The sequence below is a fragment of the Pinus tabuliformis genome, chromosome 7, assembly GCF_031772625.1.
Source record: "Pinus tabuliformis cultivar Carrire ecotype Pingquan chromosome 7, CPIR1, whole genome shotgun sequence".
Taxonomy (NCBI): domain Eukaryota; kingdom Viridiplantae; phylum Streptophyta; class Pinopsida; order Pinales; family Pinaceae; genus Pinus; species Pinus tabuliformis.
Window position 1 is genome coordinate 627,159,981 of NC_142293.1, and position 10,995 is coordinate 627,170,975.

Genomic DNA, 10,995 nt, shown 5'->3' on the forward strand with positions numbered 1-10,995 from the left:
GATAACTCACCCACGGGAGCTTCCCCTCTTGCAGCCCATTCTTTGGCGCAATTTAGGCATGTTGAAAAGAGCAGGAGGAGCTGAACAGGTAGCAGAACTGTGCAGGCTGGGGGAGACTGAAAGGGGCAGAGCTTCAGCATGCAGAGGAGCGCTGAGAATGACAGAGGCCGAGTGACACTTAAAATTGCAGGAAGGACTTTGGAAAGCATGAAATCCCGGCTGAGAATCAACACCACAATCCTGAGCACAGCGATTACCTGGTCTGGACCGAGAGCAGGGCTCCGCGGCAGCGAGGGAGCAATACATTCGCAGGGGAGGAGCGTTGAGGAAATGGAGGAGCGCCATAACAAAAGGACGAGAAGGCTGGTATGGAGGGACGAGCTGCAATAACACAGCATTGAAGGAGTTTGCAGAGAGTATAAAGGCCGGCAGCACGCGAGGCCAGATGGCGGTGGGAATGAGCCACGCGCCAACCCACCAAGCCGCCTTCGTACCATAATCAGTACTACACACCCGCATCCGGGAAATTATGTACTATTGTTATGAACCCCAAATTTATCAATTTATTTGATTTTAAATTATGTACTAACTGAAAATATTAAACAAAAGGCTAGTTATTTTTTTTTAAGCTAACGATGGACAGGCTCTCTAGTGAAGCAGACAGATCTCTCCTCATATATATATATATAATATATATATTTTTTATTTTAAAATTTAATTTAAAATAAATTAAATTACTAAAAATAGAATTTATTTTTTTTAATTAAAAATATGACAATTAATATTTTTATTAAATAAAAGAAATTAAATTATTTTAATTATTAAATTTTAATGTGTTATAAGTAACTCTTTTGGCAAATCCATGTTATATAAAATTTTCTGAATAATGAAATATCTATAATAAATCCGCAAACTGACTCGTTATACTGCTTGCAGGGCTGGGCTGTAGTAGCGAAATTCCTCAATTCAAAAGATAATCATTTTTTTTTTATAATCTTCTATTCATTAGATTTTTAAATCGAGAATATCGCAAAGAAATTTATTCTGTATGTCCAATCTAGGAATAAGGAACTTCATGGGATCGGCAAACAGTCAACGAGCTGTCCCACTCTGCTGACAGTCTTTGTGTGTAATCAAATAATAAAAACCATCATGTGAAGCACGTCATCAAATATAATAATAGGAAAGTAGTTGGTAATGGGGTGATGACTGAAAATTGGAGAATGCTGGCCTCCGTCCTTACACACACGGCCAGGATAAACGCGTGTTTCTACTGTGTCTGTTGGTCAATCTTGCTTTTTTTTGTATTTAAATATCTGCGATGAGCGACGACTTCCAAGGTAAGTAAGCCCTTGCGGAGCGCACCACCAAACTCGCAGAGAAGAACAATACGCAGCACAGCCAAAAATGAGGTGCACGCCAGGGCAAGGAGAAGCAGAAGGCGCGCCGTTTACCTCCAACCTAAAGTTAAGAAAAGGTCTGTGGTCACCTGAGGAAGATGAGAAACTCATCAATTATATGATGAATAACTGCCTTCTCGGCTGCTCCTGGAGATATGTGGCCAACCGAATTGGTAATTTCTTCAAATACCCAATCTCATTCTAATTGCAATCATCTTCTAAATCTGGATAATGGGATGATAAATGTTACGCACATACAGGTCTACAGAGATCCGGAAAGAGTTGCAGGTTAAGATGGATGAACTACTTACGACCTGGACTTAAACCTGGTGCAATTTCACCACAAGAAGAACAATTGATCATACATTTACAGTCCATTCTGGGTAACAGGTTTCTATTCTTACTCTTCTCATTCTTATTTTTCTCATTTCTGTTTAGTGGAGTTACGGTTATTGTTAAGTCTTAAATTTTATTAGAGTTTTAGTTATGGTTAAGTGATAAATTTTTAGCATATTTGATTTAGAGTGGTTAAATATATTTTTTATGTTACCATAATATTAATTATTTTTAAATCATAAATTTCTAATATAGCTATCTTAAAATGGTTGAATATATTTTTGATATTACAGTGGCTATCTACTCCAACTCATTACCCATTCTTATAATTGAAAAAAAAAATAGAAATTAATTAATTAATTAATGTTTGAAAGTCCCTTTAAATTAATTTAATTTAAATTACTGGTATTCACAACGCAGGTGGTCCCAAATTGCTGCCCATTTGCCTGGACGGACGGACAATGCGATCAAGAACTACTGGAACTCTTGCATCAAGAAGAAGCTCAATTCCAGGCTCTCCTGCACCGACGGTAACGGCAATAGCAACACAAAATCTAAAATCCCTGTGCAGTCCGCTCGTACCTGCACTACCAGTTCAGTGTCTGCTCATTCTCATTCTCATGATGCTTATACGTCGTCTCACTCTCCCCAGCTGTTGGACGTCAATGGTGAAACGTACGAAATAAAAAATGACGTGCGTGATGAAAATCATAAGTTGTCAATTGATCCACATCACCCTGCCAACAACCCACTAATTTCTAATTCTCAGCTGTGGATTGATTCTACTTCTGCCCACATCGCTGGGACCTTCTCTCAGGCTTCTTCCCCTCCGAGTCATGAAACGCCTGGCTCTACCAATAAATCTGTTGGCTGCAGCACCGCCTTCCCTGCTCTCGTTGACTTCAGCGATCCATTGGAAGGAGATATTGAAAACAACGGCGACATCATTAATGAAATGATAGACAATTTGTTGTTCCCAGCATCTTCTTCCATGGCCGGATGGAGCGCTAGTGATTCCTATTCAAATGCAGCTAATTTTAGTGATGTTTATACAGGACCTTATACCACTCACGAGGTGGCGATCGGTACCCTGGAAGATTACGTGAACCAATTTGAGAAGCCTATCGATCAGTCATGCCCGCCAATTAATTCCGTTTCCCAATTTAGCGCACCAGAAATATGGGCCGGCATTGATCACTAGTTGAACGAAGAACGCTATAAATTTGAGATATGGCAGACATGAATTTGGCGTTCAGTGAGAATTTGCCAGTACTGTTTTGACATCATTTCTTAAATTTGTTGTATACGATTTATTTCAAACGTTTTTCTTGATGTTGTTTGGATATATTCTTGATAAAAAGGTTTAACAATAATAAGTCACGTAGATTATTGGAATCTTTATATTAAATTCAATGAATTTTTATTTTAATTTGCCTCGAACCTACTTCATTTATATTTGTTCATCAGAGACAAATCATCCTCATGTATCAATAATCATCCTCTATCATGTTTTGGGTTAGGTATAATCAAAGTTTTTAGACGTACAAAATTCCTAACGAACGAAGCTATTAACGAAGAGCTTCTTCAGTATTCGTTGTATTACTGGGAGAGAATTTTTCTTCTTTAGTTTTATTGCCCAATCTTAGTCTTTGTTATTCTTATTATTTCTCGTTTTTCTTAATGTAGGGATTATTTTTGTTCTTTATTTCATTTTCTTAAGCTTAATAGGCCTCGCTTTTCTTAACGGACTCTACATATTCTTTTAAGTAGGAGTGAAAAGCAAGCTATCTAATTTTTTGAGAATATCTTCCACAGTGGTAATCTTCTAAGATGGTTGATGTTTCAAATCTTTTTCTAAATTCATCCTTGGTACGAAGAGTCCTCTTTCACCAAACCATGTTGTGTGGATCCTTGTTAAAATGAAGGTTTTTCTTTTCAAAGAGCATCCTTAGTTTTCTCTAAATCCATTAATACGTTTCTAATTTCCTTTCTATCCATTTTTGGCTATCAGATGGTTCTAGATGGTCTAACTGAAGTGGAGGTAAATCCATTGTCTCCCATAAATTGCCTATGACTTCTTCACATGAGTGGTTGGGCATACTAGAGGAGAAAGACACCAATGAAGTGGAAATAATGGTGAGCCATTTAGAACAATCGATGCTACCGAGGAGGAAAGTCCAGAGTTTATGCTTAGGATAGGTAAGATCAGCCATCTGAGGACTAATCAACATAAATTTGTATTTATGTTATGAGATAAATTGTGAAGGGTAATTTTAATGTATTAAAATTATTGTAAATCCATTTTAATTTTGAGTCTATTTTTAATTTAAAAATGGTTTTCATATTTAGGGACTTGATCTCATTTTTCTTTTGATTATATGTTTGTGTGTTTTATATGTTATTGAAATATTTTATTAAAGGTGAATATTAAAATATTATATTCCTAGACATGGGCATACTTTTAAAATGTTATGTGTCAAGTCCATTTTAAATAGGAAAGAAATTACACATAACCACTACTACTAAATTGGAAAAAAAAAACATATTTATTAAAATAAAGATTTTTTTTTAATTAATTTATATATTCCCCAATAATATTTTATTTAAAATTAATTAATATGTTTTTAATGGCATTTATGAATTTCTTATTTAACATGAAATGAATTACAATCTCTTTTATATTGGGTAATAGAAAACACTCTTACTACAATCACATCTATATCTATTTATATATATAGATATGTTATCTTAAAAATCAATAATTTAAAAATATATTATAGAAATTATTGATTTTATTATTGTTGTAGCCGCTACAACCACCTTCCAAAATTTTGCCTATACTTCATTTTGGAGCCTCCCTCCTAAAATCTCAGCGGCTTATCTCCCAATCACCCAGGTTTGTGTTTGCTTACTTGCTTTGTTGTCTAACCACAGCCTAACCTCTTGACTTGGTTGCAATCTAGTTCTTGCATTGCCTCAGTGAGTTACGCAATCCTAGAGGGAAACCAACCTTGTTCTTAGGAAATGCACAGTTCAATCCTACAGTGAGCTTCGGCTCCAAAATTGCGCAGACCCAGCTGGCAGCCTACCTTCAGCTGGGAAACTGTGCAAAGCATGAGAGGCAGTTAGAGCCACTCAACCTAGGAATTGCACAACACCATTCCCTCAGCAACTATCCAATGCATGCGCTAGTGAGTTGCCCAGTTCTCCCTGGAATTGCACAATCTCTTCGTGCATGCATGACAACATTTCCAGAAAAAGAAAAAAAGAGAAAAAGACTCCCTAAATCATAGGGATCTATTTTTAGTAGTTGGAGTTACACTTGAGCTATTTTGGAAACTACAACCATGTGTCGCTTTTTCCTAGAATTTGGCCTTCGTGTCATAAACCCTAAAACGACAAAATCTATTTAATGGACGTCACCATATCTTATTTTTACATTTGATCTTGGAGCTCTAGAATTCACGAGGAGATCTAGGAACCTTTGACACAATTGTCTCAGCTTTTTCAGGTACGTCTTTATTTTCTAATTTTTTGCTGCTTTTTTTGTCGCTTTTGTTTCCTTTGCTTGTGAGAGTACTATTTTTCCTATTTTATTGAACAACCATTGGTGTTTTGATTTGTTTTAGCTTGTAGAAGCATTGTTTTAAGTTTTGCATTGCTTTTCCCAAGTGTCGCAAGCATAGCCCAATTTTTACACTAACAATTATCGTTGCAATGACTCTCTCCATAAGCTCCATTGTTCTTTAGTTTGATCGATTTCTCTACTTGTTTTAATTGCATGCATCATCATTCACTTAGATCTACACCAACAATCAGTTACACTTTCATATATGCTCGTTTTCATGATTGCCCTTAGGCAGTTCTCAGCTTCCTTGGCCCGAACCTATCTCTTCCTGGCATGCACTACACATTTCTAGATCTCAAGGCTCTCCCTTGGCTCTAGGAATTGTGCAGAGGCGGCCAGGAACTAGATCCAACTACACAATGCGTAGTTCCAGGAGCTAGTCCCGAGGCCTTAGCCACTAGGATTGCACAATATGCAGTTCCAGTGAGCACAAGCTAGACTGAACTACACATTGCACAGTTCCAATGAGCATCACCTCCCCACTAACAGCTGGGAGTGTGCAATGCACAGATCCAACTGATAGTGACTCTCCTCTGAAACCCAGAATTACGTAATCCTTCCTAGTAGTTGCCTAGTTTGTTGCTTTGTTTGTTCTTGAAGTGCTTTTGATTTCAAGCTAACAGTTGCATGCCATGGGTGTCCTCTCTGTCTCTAGGTATAACAGTTTTGAGAATCTTTTCAACAGTATAGGTAACATGGCTTCCAAGAAAGTTGCATCAAAGGATACTATCAAGAGCAACACTAGGGATGTAGTTGAACAAGTGACAATGAACTTGCCCATCTATGCAGATACAAAACTATTCATAGAGAAGGACATGAAGATAACATGGAAGGAAATCAAGGATCTCTTTGTAGGCAGCTTCAAGGAAGATATATAAGATCGACAGGTCTATGTCAACATCCACAAGTCAGGCTTATATAAGGTTGCATGCAGGTACCCCGCCTTCCCATATGTAGACATCATTCACTGGATTGTCTCACATACCGATCTCGAGATGATGACATTGAGCAGTGCCAGTGGAACACAACTTGCTACCTTCAAGACGAAAAACTATCATCAGATGTATCACTTACCACAGTCAGTGAACTGCATGGATGCACTTTTCTATGCCCCCAACAACAATGTGAACACTAGAGACATCATAAAGCATTGGGTGAAAGAGTCGTCGAAGTTCAGATTGACACCCAATCATGTTTACAAGACTAAGTCACTCAAAAAGGCCTACCAAATCTTGATCATCTTTGCATGCTGATTGTATGATCAAGAGAGCATGGAGGCCTTTTCGTGGAATTGGGTGGTTGTGTTGGACTAGTTGGAAAATGATGGAAGGTCATTCAACCAGTCGGCTCTGTTGGCTCTTTAGCTGAAAGTGCTTGTGACTAATGCCCAGAATCTTCCTAAGGATGAGCAAGCGAGATTCTATATGTCTGTTTACCTACTTGATGCAATATGTGCCCAACATTAGTTTCTTGTCATGGGTTGGACATGGACACCATCAGAGACTGTCGTGAATATTTATTGCAAGTTTCTTTCTGAGTGCAGCTACCAAGGAGTCATGGCAAGGCTATCTGACCATTTCATCATCCTAGTTTACAAGTTGATCTTTGAACAAGATCCACCTTGCATGTCCCAAGAAGTGATGGAGGCATTACTTAACATTGCAGATTGGTATGCCTCACCTGGTGGTACCTTCATTAGGATGTTTGGCAGAGAGAAGCCTTCACATGTGTTACCAAGGTTTTCCACGGATAAGTTGGTCATGCAATATGTTGCGTATCACATCTCCACAATGTTATCAATAGGGTTGAATAGGAGGAAGAAGTCACCATGGCCTGCTCTTCCTTTGCGAATTGGATTGTACGAGATTAGGAGCTTGAAGGATGTGGTTGTGAGACCAAGGACTTCGAAAATTTTGAGTTTGACACCAAGGACTACAATCCGTATGATCCCCACTTCATATGCAGGAACCATTGTGAGAAGGTGTATTATCCATGGATCCACAGGACATTTCATTGGGCAGAGGAAGATCTTTAGAGAAATTGTTACAACTCCTCTAAGCTCAATGAACCAACCAGGATGGCTATAGAATGGAAAGATGCTCTGCAGGAAGCAACACCATAGGAAGCAACAATAACAACAATAGTAAGAAGCAAACCAATGCAAGTTAAAGGCAAGAGTAAGATTGTTGAGAGCCCATAGGCTGAGAAAAGCTACAATTTCAAACAATATCCTCTTGTTGAGAAAACAACTTTTGTTGTGGAGGCAAAGAGGAAACAACACATAAAGAGAGCAGAGTGAAGGAAGAGGGGAATCAAAGGTTGGAGGAGGTAGAAAGGAATTTGCAGGAAATAGAAAAGAAGTTGAAAGAAGAGAAGGAGCTAAGAAGGAGAGAGAGGGAAGAGAAGTAGAAACAGGAACAATAAGAAGGGGAAGGTGTGATCATAGAGAAAACTACACCAATACAGGTTGAAGAGTGAGAACAACCAGTAGAGGAAGAAGAGGGTTAGCAGTGGTAGGATCGAGAACTTTCTCAATAGATTGAGAAAATGGTTGAATAAATGGACACAGAGTTGGCTAAGAGACACAATACCAAGACACTGACCTCATGCCAAGAGCATCTAAGGTCACCCCACAGTCTCCACCACCTCTAGTATCAGAACTAGTCTCGAGCGGGCAAGGAGAGGCTTTCCTCCTTGATGATGATTTGGTGAATGTGTACAATATATCCTTTGATGAGTTGCAACAAAATATTATACAGGCATAGAGAAAGAATTTCCCGGATGATCACGGATCACCTGCATTTATGAAAGAAAGGGTCATAGTGTAGGATGTTAGAAAGCATCTAGCTTCCATAGAGGATGTCACTAAGGCTTATGCAGAATTCACGAGCTCAAGTCTCAAGTTCTTGTTAGCAAAGAATGAACAGATGACAAAGGAATTGCAAGTGGCCAGGCAGAGGGTAGAACAATCCATAGGATCTGTTATGGTAGAGATGATGAAAGCAATACTTTCTGAAGTATTGTCTCTTGAGACCACCATGCAGAAACTTTGTGACAGATTTGTCACCATGCACAAGGCAATTGTCCATCTACATGGTTTTCAACAGTGGTGCATGAAGATTGCCCAAACTCTCAAAGTCATTCATGCTATTATTGCACATGTACGTGAATGGACAATGAGATACAAGGGATACCTGCTTTACTTGCATAAGATAATGAAGCCGCAGGCCGAGCTAGACAAAGCATGGATTCAGATGTTGATCTGGAACTATGAGCAGCTCCCTACTCTCATCAATAACATTGAGGCTTCCTATGCACAGTTGTTAAAGAGTTCGGATGTCATGGTGAGGACACACAGGATCCCTTAAATGAGTTCCCTCACCCAAGCCATTAAGAAGAGCCAAGTCCAACAAGAGGTCGACAGGTACATGGTGCAATTAATGTGAGAGGCCACCAACGACGGCCTGTATTTAAGCGCAAACATGCATAAGTACATTGGTGGTCTAGCCACACTTAGGACAATTTTGTGAATGCCTCAAGATGAGTTGGAAAAAGGCTCTAAGACCATATACCTATAAGCCATGGAGGCAAGAGTCTGTTTCCATAAAGACATCACAAACTAGTATGGGGACACGATAACACAATATCAATCTTGGTATCAAATCGTCACTGAAGATCATCAAGAGGATGTTGCCAATTTGGTCTTTCCCCAAGCTTCTGAGTCATGGTGTTTACCTTGTTAGGTTGACTCTAGCCTATTTTGTCCCACATGGATATATGTGAAAGTTGTATATTATTTGTAAATATATTGTAAGTGAAACTCCAAGTGTCGTTAATGGAATGTGAACAGTCACTATGTATTGTAAAGAGTTATTTGTAAAGGAGTTGAAGAGTCATGAGGGTAGTCAAAGAGTCAAAGGGGAATGTCAAGGGTCACCCCACCCTTTTTTATAAATAGAACCTCATAACTCATAGACTTGGGTTTTGGGAGCCAAGCTTTTTGCTAGGCTTAGGCTTAGAGAAGCACTGGGAGTATTGTGACGAGCATTGGCTTCTCCACAACATAGAGTGAGTATACTTCTTTGGAGGAGCAGGTGGTGTTGACTGTAATGTTCCACTATTGGGGCTAGTAGCTATCAATGGTGTATGTATGGATGGAACTTTCACTTAATAATATAACTGAGTCAACACGTTTTCATGCACATGTTGTTATTGTAGTTCAATTATTCTAGTTACTTTAGTAATGTATGTTGTTTAACTTACGCATTTGCTTATGAACTATTTTGTATGCAATTGTATGAATCTTGTTGAAGGTGTGTTGTTGGATTAAACCATCACTTTGGTTTGTGGACTATTTTGCTTCCATTTTGTGATGTCATTCTGCTCGTGTGTTACTTTTAGGCTGCATACTATTACATGCATCTAAGTGACACACTTCCTTTTCCCCTCTGTGTGTTAGAATCCCCATGCATCTCACTTGACTCACTGCAAGGTCCCACACTTGCATCCGACCAAAGTCATTATATTTATCTATGCGCACTATCGCTGTCAAGGTACTACATTACCACCCACTGCTAGGACTCCTACTCCAAACAGTCTGAGGTCTAGTTGAGACTTCTTATTGGGGAGATCCCCTTAAATATTGATAGGTTCAACACCATCAACACTTATTTATTATGAAAATTTAAAATATTTATAATTTCGTTTTGTTTTTATTATCTTAAAATCATATGAGAAGAATCTTACAAAAACTGCACAATAAAATGATAAAAAATTCAACCCACAAATTAAAAATAAATTATTAAAAATTATTTTTTAATAATTTAGTATATATTTAACAAATATAATATAAAAAACAAATATAATATAAAAAACAAATATATTACATAAAGGAAAAAATTAATTTTTAAAATATAAATAATTATAAATTTCAACATCCAAATTTCTCTAAATTGCCTTATATGAAAAGTCTCATTTTAATATTTACCATAACATTCGCTATAACATTCGCTTTAACCCATGACATCTCTATAATCACCACCATGGTAAATGTCCATCAATCCACTTCAAAATATATCTTTCGTATATCTCCAAAACTCAGTGTTCTAATTTCTCCACTAGTCATCCAAATAATTATAATATTGGGTAAAACGTCCTTTCTAGTCGATAATAACATCTAATAAATCCATCTCATTCATTTGGAATCATGCACATAAAATTTAATGTACTAAGAAATTCTTTAATATCTCAATTCTTTTAAGATAAATTCTAAATTCTCTTATATCTCTTTTAAGATAAATTCTCTTATATCTTAAAATATATTGGTATATTAAAACACATACAATATTATAATACAAAAGATAAAATTTTTAAATTAATACTTAACCTAAGGTGCATTATTCTCCTAAAACTTGATAGGTTAAAAATTGATAAATACAATATTTTTAGAGTTAAAATTTTGTTTAGTAAAAATCAATGTAAATTTTTTTGTATAAATAAATAGATTTGGCAAAACATAAACTCAAACAATCATGGTTAGTATGTATGCTTGCATGGCCTTTACCAAGAACACATATTAAAGTTATAAATTTACTAGGTTCCAAAAAAAATACATTTTTCCAAAAACGCATA

General features: G+C 37.2%; 1 protein-coding gene across 1 annotated transcript; it reads left to right on the top strand.

Annotated features, from left to right (window-relative positions):
* Positions 1-1,321: 1,321 nt before the first annotated feature.
* Positions 1,322-2,937, top strand: LOC149249001 (uncharacterized). Its single transcript, XM_089451615.1, has 3 exons — positions 1,322-1,340; positions 1,661-1,790; positions 2,157-2,937. The coding sequence occupies exons 1-3, from the start codon at positions 1,322-1,324 to the stop codon at positions 2,935-2,937; spliced, it is 930 nt and encodes a 309-aa protein (XP_089307741.1).
* The last annotated feature ends 8,058 nt before the right edge of the window (positions 2,938-10,995 follow it).

Excerpts from the sequence above, each read along its gene's own strand:
- LOC149249001 (XM_089451615.1), top strand. Across the intron at positions 1,791-2,156 it reads CAGTCCATTCTGGGTAACAG|GTGGTCCCAAATTGCTGCCC; the intron begins GTTTCTATTCTT and ends TTCACAACGCAG.